The 12568-nt window shown below is 41.6% G+C and overlaps 1 protein-coding gene across 2 annotated transcripts; it reads right to left on the bottom strand.

Annotated features, from left to right (window-relative positions):
- Positions 1 to 204: 204 nt before the first annotated feature.
- On the bottom strand, positions 205 to 12199 carry phtf1 (putative homeodomain transcription factor 1). Of its 2 annotated transcripts, none has more exons than XM_079265692.1 (17): positions 11872 to 12199; positions 11093 to 11216; positions 9523 to 9579; positions 9356 to 9425; positions 8930 to 9088; positions 7344 to 7524; positions 6982 to 7102; positions 5750 to 5938; positions 5360 to 5614; positions 5010 to 5138; positions 4383 to 4652; positions 3601 to 3732; positions 3404 to 3490; positions 3157 to 3312; positions 2886 to 2981; positions 1836 to 2008; positions 205 to 929 (listed from the first exon to the last, which is right to left on the bottom strand). In XM_079265692.1, exons 2-17 carry the CDS (start codon positions 11120 to 11122, stop codon positions 674 to 676), a joined length of 2361 nt encoding a protein of 786 aa, XP_079121818.1. In that variant the 5' UTR covers positions 11123 to 11216; positions 11872 to 12199; the 3' UTR covers positions 205 to 673. The 2 variants fall into 2 exon arrangements, with proteins under 2 accessions (XP_079121818.1, XP_079121819.1); XM_079265693.1 differs by having other exon boundaries at positions 773 to 929; positions 1883 to 2008.
- Positions 12200 to 12568: the final 369 nt, after the last annotated feature.

Genomic DNA, 12568 nt, shown 5'->3' with positions numbered 1-12568 from the left:
CTCCTCGGCCGGCTGGTGTCCTTCCAAGCGGAAGATGTGCCTCTACGTCATAATTTGTTTTCCTACCGTAACGTTGATAATAGATCATACGTCAATGCACAACCCATTATCTCTAATTCAAAAAAGACTTAACAGACAGTAAGAGCTCTGCAGAGGATGAAGTGCAACCCAGCATGTGGAGAGAGAAACATTACGAAACCGATCCATGGTTGAAAAACATTTATTCACCTCTATCAAATATTTCATTTGAGCACAACTATACAAACATTGCATAGTCATTTCATTCAACAATGGTCCTCAATAGATAGTGGTCAGAGAGTTAGCATTTACAGGTACCATTACAAGTGCTAAAACAGAACCAGAATAAATAAAGCCCACTTACAATCACAAGGTTTCCTCTTTAAATAGTACAAAAGGTTGAAATTAAAGATGAGTCCTATGAAAATTCACTTCATTAAGCTGGCAGCCCATCTTAATTTACAGTTAGACTGATGAGAAACATCAGCGAGCAAGACAATAATATCTACATCTGCATTTACTTTTGATGTTGTGTCCACACATCTGTACACATTTTGGAATGTGGATGCCACAGAAGCCTGAAATGACCTCAAACTCACCGCCATATTTAGCCACATACTGAGGAACACTCAAGGGTCAATGGTCAGGCGCTGGGTTAGCGGCGTGGTGGATGGACACCGGCAGAGCCAGTAACGGTGTGTGAGCGATTCTTAGAGCATCTCAGGCTTGTGAAAGACTCGTGAAACTCAAGAGACAGAAGTCTCAGCTGGAAGGCACAGACAATCATTACAGAGTCAGTAGGTTTGCACTTTTTTGTCTTTTTGCAGATGAGACGCTGTATGCAGCAGACGTGGGGACTTTCTGGTCTCCAGTGTCCGACCGTTTTCACATTAAGGTTTGATTTTCCACAGCTGGAAATGAAGCAGAAGAGATAAAACTGTCATTAGGAGGGGAAAAAAGAATAGCGTCATTTCACAGAGGTCTTACAGACCAACTGTGGTTCATCCCTCATTAGAGGAACTGTTTTAGGGAGCATGCTTATTCACTTTCTTGCAGCAAGTTTTGATCCATACTAGTCTGATGTCTGCGCTATAAATATAGAGCTATAGAGCCAGGAGGAGGCTAGAACTTGGTTTATCTTAGCATCGTCAAAGTACATAATTAAACCTGCTTGCAGCTGTAAAGACCATGATGCATCTCTTGTTTAATACGTACACAAACAGAAATATAAAAACAAGTTGTGCTTAATTACAATGACATTAGAAGAGGCAGCCAAGCTAGCTGTTTCCCCCCCTGCTTACAGTCTTTAAGCTAAGCTATGCTAACAACCTCCTGGCTCCAGCTACATACTCTCCTCACAATCATGAGTTGTACACAGTTGATCTCTTGTAATCTAACTCTTGACTGAGGCATCGAGGAGATATTTCTGAGATATCCCTGTAGGCTACTTACAGCCCCACTGGTTTGCTTGTGATATGAAACTATAAACGGAACATTTCACAATTTTCATTTAAAGGTCAGTCCAGTGTTTTAGTATTGTAATTCAATAAGTTGGGGTATTCACAAGAGAGAGATTGTTGAAAATAACGTGAGCTGTAGTCCCCTAGTCAAACACAAAAAAATCACTGGATCCTACATTTCCCACAATGCAACTGACTGAGTTTGGCGTTGAGACTTCCAACGCGGGTATCTATCAAACTTCAGAAGGCTCCCTCGAGCCACAGAAGACAGAACACAACCCGTTGTCACAGGCTGAATACTGCTTCATGTGAAGGCTAAACTGAACTTGTGTAAAGTTGAGTTGAGTGCCCCTTTACCCATAATCTGTTCTGTGTATTTTAACACTGAGCAGAAAGACTCTCACTCTGATGTTGAAGCCGAGCAGGTCGCTGACCACGGCAGACACGGCGGACAGGATGACCACTCTGGTGATGTTGTAGATGAGAGGGTTTACAGTCAGACCCAGCAGTCTGAACGGAATATCCAGCTCCTGGAGGAGGTAAGAGGGAATGCATGTCACGGGTACCACTGACAGAAATAGCTCCATTATAAATGAAACAAATGTAATTACAATGCAATCAAATTAGTTCTAGTTATTAGAGATGTCTTGAGTCAATCCTAAGTGACCTATAGAAGCTGATTGTTGAACATAGGAGAGAGAGAGAGAGCGAGAGAGCGAGAGAGCGAGAGAGAGAGAGAGAGAGAGAGAGAGAGAGAGAGAGAGAGAGAGAGAGAGAGAGAGAGAGAGAGAGAGAGAGAGAGAGGACTGGAAATAAGGAACGCAACAAAGACTCAAACCAGGAACATTACAGTTCATGGTTAGCATCTTAAGCCCCCCGCCAGAGATCAGCGGTATTAACAGCTATTCACTACAAACAATGAGGCATTACTATTAAATGTAGTTTAAATGCTATTCTGTGTTCTAACTTTGGGGCAGCGTTTAAGATTTGGAAGAGTTTAGTTTTTGTTCATATTCTTAAAGATAAACTTAAAACATTAAAAAGGAAGAGGCCAGTCTCACTGTTTTGTTCTTATAGAAATGATTCAGTTGTAAAATGAAGTCTCTTTGTTGACTAAAATGTGCTTGTTATTTGCTGTAATATGCAGTCATGGATAAATAATGCTTTCAGGCACAGTATCAGTGAGTTCTCATTATTAAAAGATGGTTTAGGATCTGGGGAAAAACTATTATCATACTTTGACAGGAATAAAATACAAAAATTTGCAATATTTTAGACATGGAAAATAATGACGAGAGTAAGGTTTTGGCTCTGCTGTAGTAATATTACAAAGTACAATAACTACAATAATTCAGATAAAGCCACTCTGTGTGGTAAATTAAACAAAGAAGCTTCATTTCTGCTTACCTTCATCAGTTTTGTAGCCAGTTTCAAAACGTTGTTCACGATATTGAGTTCTTCTTTCTTATTGGGCTTTTTCTCCATCTTGAGATACAAATTGATCTGCAACCAAGAGCAGTGTTACATTCTGTAAATCGTACACTAAAGTCATCGTCAGTCATTCAAACCTGGATGAAACGATTCTAACACTGAATGAGTCGATGGTGTCGCCTATTGTGCCGAGCCCACCGACAAATTCACCTGCAACTCCATGTGTTCAGAAGAGCCGGGTCCTTACCTGCTCGGTGAGCAGCACTGAGGAGTTGCTGTATTTGCAGTTGGTCTCCGAGCCCAGCGCGGCCAGCCGTAAGAGAAAGAGGATGAGGGAGGAGGCCCACACCATCAGCTCCCAGTTGGTCAGAGAATCCAGGAATGTCTGGTGGTTGTGCAGCAGCTGAGGCAGAGCGAGAAAAACAACAGTCGTGATACTCGTCGTGGCCGCCGGCACAACAGATCTGATCTCTTCCAGCGGACACGTGACTGACCTGGGCACAAATGATGAATGAAATAGAGAGCGCCAGGAGGAAGATGGTGGAGACGATGACGTCGACGGAGCGCTGCGGCCCTCGCCTCTGCAATGAACGAGCGAGTCACCGTTACAAACAAAGACGCGTCCATCGCAACCCTCCGGTGGTGAAAGAACGTAACAGCAATGACAGAGTTAAAGCAGGTGAATACAAACCCTGAGAAAGGAGCGCAGGGACAACCACATCTTTATGTTCTGGACCTTCTTCAGCCGGAAATGAGGGATCTCTGATTTCTTGGCCTTGCGAGCTGAAGTGATGTGGCTGAAGTACTTTGCAAACAAGAGTCTCTGTGGTGGAAACATGGACGTGCATACACATTGTCAGAGTTGACAGAGTTTAGCAGTCTCCTGCAGAGAGTCGAGTGGGGTGATTCTGGTTCAATGCTTCCTAACTGCCACTAGAGGGAAGACCGGCACCTGTGAGTGACTAAGCGGATTGGTGAGTGTGGATGAAGTCGCATACTATCAGAATTCATTGAAGTACATTAAAAAACAAACTACAAGCAGCTGTAATAATACAATCACCTGTAATAATACAATCACACAATGATCCCGAGGCTTTTTCACTCCTATAGTTGATTTTCAAGGCAGAGCGATAACTGTCCATGAACGGATAATGTATTGATGTTCCTGGGATATTAACATAACATTCTCACTGGTAAACAAACAAGAAAAGGGAAACAATAATGGATTTTATTACTTCTATTTGGGATAATCACATCATGGTTTGGAACAGTTCCCATAATGCTTTGGGGGACGCAAGTAGGAAGTATAATATTGCTAGTTAGTGAGTTAGTTAGTGAGTTAATAAAGCTCAAGCTAACAGTATGTATCATATTTCTGTATTAACATTTTTGAGTTACGACTGACATGAAGGAATGTGATTTTTGGCACAAATTTCATCATTCAGGTTCGATGGGTTTATTAAATCGTATCACCTGTTTGTACGTTCTCTCAGCCACACACATCATGAAGAAGAACAGTCCTATGAGGCAGACTCTCAGCACCATCGTGATGAAGAAAAAGACGTAGACCTGGGTGTCACGCCGCCCCACCGCCATTTCGCCCAGCTGTTTGAGGGACAGGGAGCCGAGGAGCGACATGTCCAGACGCTGGGCCAAGTGGAAGGCGAAGGGAAGCAGCGCCAGGGTGGCGGTCATCAGCCCACCGAGCACAAGGTAACCCAGACCCTGCTCCACCAACTTCACCTGTCAAGAAACATGAGAGAGACATGTTGTTATGCAGCAACATTTTAATGCTGTGAAAGGCAAATCTGTTGTTCTTGACAGACAACTCTGTAAGAAAAGATTGTGTTAAAAGAAGGCAGTCTGTGTTTGTGTATTTTTTCTAATGTCTACAAGTGATCATATACGTCAGACAGAGTAGGAATATCACATTTTGGCATATTGTAAATCATATAATAAGTTAATTCAAATTGTTATCCGTCACTGTATTTGATCACTGAACGAGGCTTTCCTTATATTACAATATTTCCCACCACAGACGTGACTCTAAGCAATCTTTACCCACAGAATGAACACCAAAGTAAAGAGCGTGACGTGTACCCGCGTGAGGATGATCCCACTGATCTCCAACACTGACATGTCTGCTTTCCTACACTCGCCCTGCTCCCAAAATATGGCACTGACCCGGTCCTTGGATGGGTGACATGCCTGCAGCCAAGACAGCTGGTTCTGAAATGAAACACAATAAACAACATCCAGTTTACTGATGGGTTCCAATGGGACTGGGACAGCTGATGAAGCTAGCACTTAAATAGTACAACGTTTAACATTAACACCATGAAGTTGTAACGCCTTAGGAGTGTTTTGACCTCCATGAATAAAATGTACCAACATGTTTAAGACACGATGAGACAAAACCAGTGGAGGAAGAGTATTTAAGACGGTCTTACGCCGGCGATTCCCTGCTGCAGGCTCTCATCATCACTGCTCAGAGTGGTGGTTTGAGCGAGCGCCACGCCAGCGTTGAACCTCCCGGTCGACTCGCTGTCACTGCTCCCCGTGGAGGCGGAGTCGGGCCCTTGGAGAAGCTCCTCCCACAGTGTGTCGTCAGTGTCGGAGGCGGGACGCAAGGAGGCGGGAAGCGAGCACCCGCTCGGCCTGAGGCGGTCCAACTCTCTGGGCGTCCCCTTGACGGAGGCCCCTTCCTGTTTTCAGTACATAAAGAGTGGTTTCACTTCACGCTGAACTGTGCTCAACCCTAAATGCTTGTTCTGTACGAGGAACACACAACGGATGTAAAGTAAACGTCAAACTCCAGTGTCATTAACAACGAGGTGTACCTGAGGTCTTAATGGAGATTTGGAGTGAGACTTTAGACTTCTCTTCCTAACAGAAGACATTGGTGGAGAAGTTGAAGCAGGGAGCCTCTCTTGATGAGGTTTTGGAAGAATTACTTCCACTGGTTGAACCCCCTCCTCTTCCTCGCTGGAGAGCTCGTCGGATGCCCCAAATCCTGACTTTCTTGTGGTCTGCGAGAGAATATCGAGACACACGTACATCTTAAAACATGTAATACAAAACATGCAGGACTTTGACTAACGCCACAGCCTGTACCCACTATGGTGCACTTCAAAGCAAGAACGGAATTAAAGAGTCAAGGGCAGCTTTGTACTCAGTCCTGTAATACAGGAAATTACCAAAATAACAAGACTATCTGACAATCTTATGACCTCCAATACAACAGCCCTGGAGTCAATAAAACAATCAACAATGGTTCTTCTTATTAGAAGCTCGAGGCAGTCGAGGAGGTTCATCGATTGCAATAAAGACACAGGTGTTTCTTTATCCTCACTAAATCAGTGTCGGATCAATCTGCCTTTGTACGGATAATGAGACAGCAAACATCAGTTACACGTCCTCATTAGCCAGAGGCCAAACATGGACAGTTCTCCCCAAAAACCACATTTTCTTTTTCCTCTAACCTGTAGCACTATTTATCATGCTAATTGTTTTGATGTCTGTTGCCAAGTTTTGGAGATATCAGCAATATAAATGTCTGCCTTCTCTTGACTACAATGGGACTAGAGGGCCCCTCAAACAATACATCGAAAGAACACCAATGTCTCTTGAAATTATGACCAGGTTCAACACGAAACTGCTCTCGAGAAGGTCTGTGGATTATTTTGAGTAACTGAGTCATCATTTCTGGAAGGAGACATTGCTGTTGAGCCTTTTTAAATGTATTTTCTTGGCTTTGAGCACCACAAGCTGAGTGCCATATAGTCCCATTATATGGGAGAAAGGCAGACATCTCTATGGACAACATCTCCAGAACTCTAGATTGATGAATAGCACTACAGGTAAGAAGAAACAAAATATGGATTTCTGATTTTGGATTGACTGTCCCTTTAAATTTTGGCAATGGACCCAGAGTTTAATTCTAACTACATTTCCAGTGCATCCCACCCATATTTATTGACAGTTTTCTTTTTTTTTATTCTGACAGTGATCTTTACTTCCGTCATAAATCAGTTCCTTCTTGGCTTTAGACTAGTGAGACAGGCGACTGTACCCTCCTCTCTTCGTTCCTGTACACCCGCTGGCTTTCCTCAAACGGCCATGGCCCCTGCTGCCCTGCGTCCCCCCCGTCGTTCTTTTCTTCTGATTTTTTCAGCACTCTGCCCTTCCTCGGCCTGAAAGGACACAGAATAAAAAGGAGAGTCAAAGACGAGAGACTGCAAAATACAGCAGGCGTCACAAAATGAGCTTAAACCCACAGGAGTTTGGAGAGCATCAGAGAGGCTTTACTGAATAAAACAACGTCGGGTTGATGGAAAAGTCCTTGGGTTTATTCTTGTTTATGCACGTGCCAAGAGGTGAGAGTGAGTTTGTGAAGGCAAATGAGTGTGCAGTGCCTAACAATGAGAGAACAACCTCCGTCTGCGAGCAGGGCTGGTGGTGCAGCTGGCAGCTGGACTGCCCGAGGGCCACCGGCTGGACTCAGTCGACACAATCTGGCAGTGCACGGTGCCCAGCAGCAGCATCAGACACATGGGCCCAAACACCTCGCTGGCACTCGCCCCAGGGACCTCCAAGTACAGCACCACTGCTGCCACTGAGGGGAGCAAAACATTTGGCAACAGCAAACAAAACGGTCTCTTAGGGGAGCCATTATAACAGAATTCATGCTTATTAATGAGGTCTTTCTGTGTCGCTCAGGTGTGATGGGGAACACGTTTGTTGTTGCACATAACTGAATGTAAATGTGACAAATGGAGATTCTGAATTGGGTACGTATTAAAATCCACGTATTGTCTTTATATTCATTGATATTTATATCCTGCGTGTGTTTCTATGGCTCAGCAAAGTCAAAAGAGGAAATCTAAAAATATTCATGGGGCGACAAAACAGGCAAATATGGTAGAAAATATAGTTTAAATGTGGCTATATTTTAATCAAATATGACATTTCTACAACAGAAACCTGAACATTGGATGAAGCCAGGTTCAAAATTCTTGATTTATTTGTAAAAAAACTTAAAGAGTCAAATGTTTTTACAATGGGAATTTGGAATTGCGCTTTTTTATTACTGCATAAATCAGAAAATACTGCCAACAGCCATGAAATCAATCTTTTTTTTGGCCATGTTTTCAGAAATAAGATGCTATATAAATCGGGCAACAACTGATATATGAACAAACCCCTCAATAAAAACCTTCAGAATATAGATAGGAATGAAAAGATGTACGGTTCAGAGGCTGAGGTGAAACTGATGTTGAGGAATATAAGGATATCAAATTCCATACATTTTGAAAGACACCAGAGGCCAATAGGGTAACACTTTAACGAATAGATAACACAAAAAAAACATTATTTGGTATTACTGAAGTTATATGTTTATATATGCAAATGATGAAATTTGGTGACACATAGAACATTTGTTTGTAAAATAAACACTTAAATGTGTACTTTGGATGTATTTCTTCCCACTAGTCTGAAAGAAAATAGAAGAAAAATACCCCAAAATTGATCAGTGCATGAAAACAATGTTTTTGTCTGAATGACTTTCACTCCAGCAGCGATGTTTCAGCTGAAGAACGACACACACTCAAAATGTCACTGTTGCAATAAAAGCATTCTAAACGGGACTCTGTTTGTTTGTTTGTTTTAAAACCATTACTCAATGTGGATGTCAAGACTGGTAATTCATTACAGCTGGGCTCCATATCGTCTCTTTCTCTGTGGATTTTGAAAGCACATAAATGATTGATTATGGCAATATAGAAGAGGCTCATGAAGGAATTACTATTCTTTCAAATCGTTTTAATGATATCTTCAATAAAAACAAGAAAGAACAGGACTGAGATCCTTCAGCAGTACGAGTCAGTTTGCAGTATGTAGTCCGTTACTTGTGCCCTGGTTCTCTTGTCATTATGTAAATATTTGAATTAATTATCAAATTTAGGGCAGTTTTGCTGAGAAACCCACAGCCCAAGTGTGAATAGACCCGGTGAGCTAACCTTGCATGAAATACAGCATGAGGATCCATGAGGAGATGGACCTGGAGGTCACCTGGATCCACCAGTGGAAGAAGAACGGGAACAGCAGCACTCTGACCAGACCCTTCCGGGTCAGAGCTGTCCAGGGACTGTCTGGCTTGGCTTTGCCGAATGTTGATCCTGCGGGGAGAAACGAGGAAGTCGCTCACACAGCTGCATTGACCCCATTACAAACATGACGATATTCCTCGACGATACAAAGTCCTGTGATTTGTCTCGGTTTGTTATTCTTCTGTCATTATCGGGGCTCAAGCAAGTAGACAGAGGTTGGTATTAGCTGACAGCAGAACATGGATTTGTTAGTGTGCAAGCTGTCTGTATGCAGATGAGTATAATGTCTCTTTGTCACCAACAAGAGATGGAGAACTACTCCTCACTGATGCTCACCTGTTACTAAGTCGACATCAATGAGGTCTGATCTGATGTGACCAGTCTTTCTCGGCTGGCTGTCCAAACACTAGATGAATGGAAAGTGGTATTTTCAATACAGTGGTAATGCACAAGATCAAAACACAAAAAATTGATTTCTTTTCAGAGATCTGCTGTTGTCTTACATTTAAATCCGTCTGCTCCAGAGATTTCTCCCAGACTTGCTGATCATAGGCTCCGATCTGTAGCAACAACAGAACATTCATTACCCTGACGAGCATTTTCACTACAAGTTCCAAATTTTAACAGGTACGTATCATTTGTCGCTATTAATATAAATCCTACACACTGTATATACAGTATAGTCATCTTTACATGTACATACTTACATAATTCAAGCCATGTATATCCATTCAGTGTCTATTTCTTTGCACTATTTGTTTTGTTTACAACTTAAAGAACAGTTGACATGGATATAGATGTTTTATCATCTGACCAGCTTTGTTATCCTTGTCCCCGAGCTGTTATTTTTTAATTCTATGCAAGTACATTGTGAAAGATGCAAGAAAAAGACATTGGCCCAAATTCCTTTTATGTGCACACATACTTGGCCAAATAAAGCTGATTCTGATTCTTCAAATTAAGCACCACGGAGTATTTACTCAGGGTCTGTGGCAATTAGTAACATTCAGTTTGTCCAGATTTAATTCCAGTTCAAATGGAAGAAAAGTGCTGTTCGGGCATGTTTTGGCTCATCCTTATGGTAAATTATTCCAATAAATTGGACTTAAAACAGATGTTTTTTTACCCGATTGTGTAGAGACTGAAGAAACAGAGCGGGAGAGCTGATCTTAATAAATACATCTACGGCTCCAAAAGCGTCTTCAAATAAACTGGGTAATTAAAATGAATACATTTAAAAATATTACGAACCGATGACATTTTCTTCTGACATTTAAAGACAGCAAGTTAAGACCCTCATACATATTACAATAATGAATATGAGACTGACATTTCTAAATATACCTACATGAACTAGTGTAAATAGCATTTTAAAAGGTAAAATATGGGACTTTTTAAAGTGTAATACTCTCAGCCTATGAGCTGAAAACACTTTCTTTTGCGTTCTACTGCTTTTCAGACACGTCAACACAGGCCTTAAACAGCCAGGCGTGAGATCTTATAGACACAGATGAACTGCAGCTGGGCTCATAACCTGAATTGGAAAATTACACTGATGCACGATTTTGTGGCGTTGGCAGCCTCGAGCCCTGACAGGCTTAGTAAATATCCCCCGACATGTCTCGACATACGGTAACCTGTTGAACAGATCACACCTGTTTTTTTCCAACTTCATTTGGTTTGTACGCAGTCATACGAAAACAGCAGAAGGTAAACAGGGGGGAAAAGGAGCAGTGCCCCTGTCAAATGAGCTAATCAAATCATAAATCTCAGTCTTGAACTGGTGTGCGCTTGGTTTTCTCTGACACTATTTGCATTTATTGATATAAAACTTTCCATTTAAAAAAAAAATGCATCTATTTTCTGTAAATGTATCTTACAACATCCCCCCAACATTTCAGAAGTATACATTCATAACATAAATGTAAAGCCGTTTCTGTACCAATATCACCAAATTCAAATGTCTTACCGATCTGTCTATCTATATGTAGAGATTTCTTTTAATTGGTTTGTTGGATAAATTAAATGTACACTTTAAAAAAAGGGTAATTTACAACTGAATATCTGTGTTACCTTCTCTTGGTACCAGGCTATTCTGGCCATTGTGATCTGATGCTGGAACCAGTGACGTCAGTCAGGTCATTTCACACAGAGGACAGGAAACAGAGAGGACTGGGCACAAATCCAGATGTGTTCACTAAACAAACGAAAAACAGACACTGAAACTGACATATAAGCATTGGCGAAATGTGACGTATCATTTACTCAAATACAGTACTTAAGTACAATTTTAAGGTACTTGTACATCACTTGAGTATTTCCATTTCATGCTACTTGATACTTCCACTCCACTACATGTCAGAGGGAAATATTGTACATTTTACTTTTACTATCTCACTATATACACTTGTTACTTTACATGCAGATTCAGATAATCGATACGAAATATAATCAACAATAATCCTGTGATATTATATATATTATTCTGAAATGAACCATTCTGCATTACGTGTACTTTTGGTAAGTAAGTAACGTTATATTTCAATGCTACTACTCCATTACTTATTACTGGAGTAAGGTTCTGAATGCAGGACTTGTAACAGAGTATTTGTACAAAGTGATATTGCTACTTTTACTTAAGTACATATAATCTGAGTACTTCTTCCATCACTGCATTAAAGCAACATAATAAAAGAGCAATGGCTAACAGAGGAAACTAGATATAAAGTCAGCTGTACGCGCACTGTCACCGTTAGTTTAACTCTGAAGCGAGCTTCTGTTTACCGTAAACTAAATCGAGTAAATGTTAGCTAACACTAGCCGCCCGTCAGCAGCAGGCTAAAGGAACTCACCTGAAAGCAGACAGTACGGGTTGATTTGCCACAAACTTGTAAAGGCCTTTAACAATCATCACAAACCGCTCGGTAACTACTTTCCCGTCGTCGGGTTGTGAAGCGCAGCAGCGTCTTGTTGTCAAACCGAGCTAACGTCTGGTTAACCGCTAGCTACGCGCTTTACCACAACTGACACCTTTCGACTCGATTGATGACTCGTAGGTGTTACATTTCTAAGACGTTTCCTTCATCCCCGTATGGCTGGTTGTCGAGGCGTTTATTTTAGGTAACTGTCACTGTGTACTTCACAAACTTCACTTTGTTGTTCAACGTTTGGCTCAGTCTTCCGCTTCCCTTTTCCGGGGTTTGTTGTGCATTTTCAGTTCGATTTATTCCCTAAGCATTGGCTTGCAGGCTCATTGGCGCTCGCTCAGGTTGCGTCCAGAATCCTTTTCCGTGGGTAAGATTGAGACATTAAACCGCTACCATTGTCTGACACGTTATAGTGGTATTTTGTGCTGTATTTTTAATCATAAACATTTGACTGATGAAACTAGTCGCACACTTGAAGTAGTAAGGCGCTGCCTGGGAGGCTACTCTACAGACAACATACACCCAATATCAAGTTATTCCTAACATTTCAACCAATCAGAGCACAGCAAGAGTGAGACAGCACAATATTGGACATGATGAGAATGATTATGGCTCCAAATAG

This window comes from Melanostigma gelatinosum, assembly GCF_949748355.1.
Source record: "Melanostigma gelatinosum genome assembly, chromosome: 3".
Taxonomy (NCBI): Eukaryota; Metazoa; Chordata; class Actinopteri; order Perciformes; family Zoarcidae; genus Melanostigma; species Melanostigma gelatinosum.
This window is presented reverse-complemented; position numbering and strand designations above follow the sequence as displayed.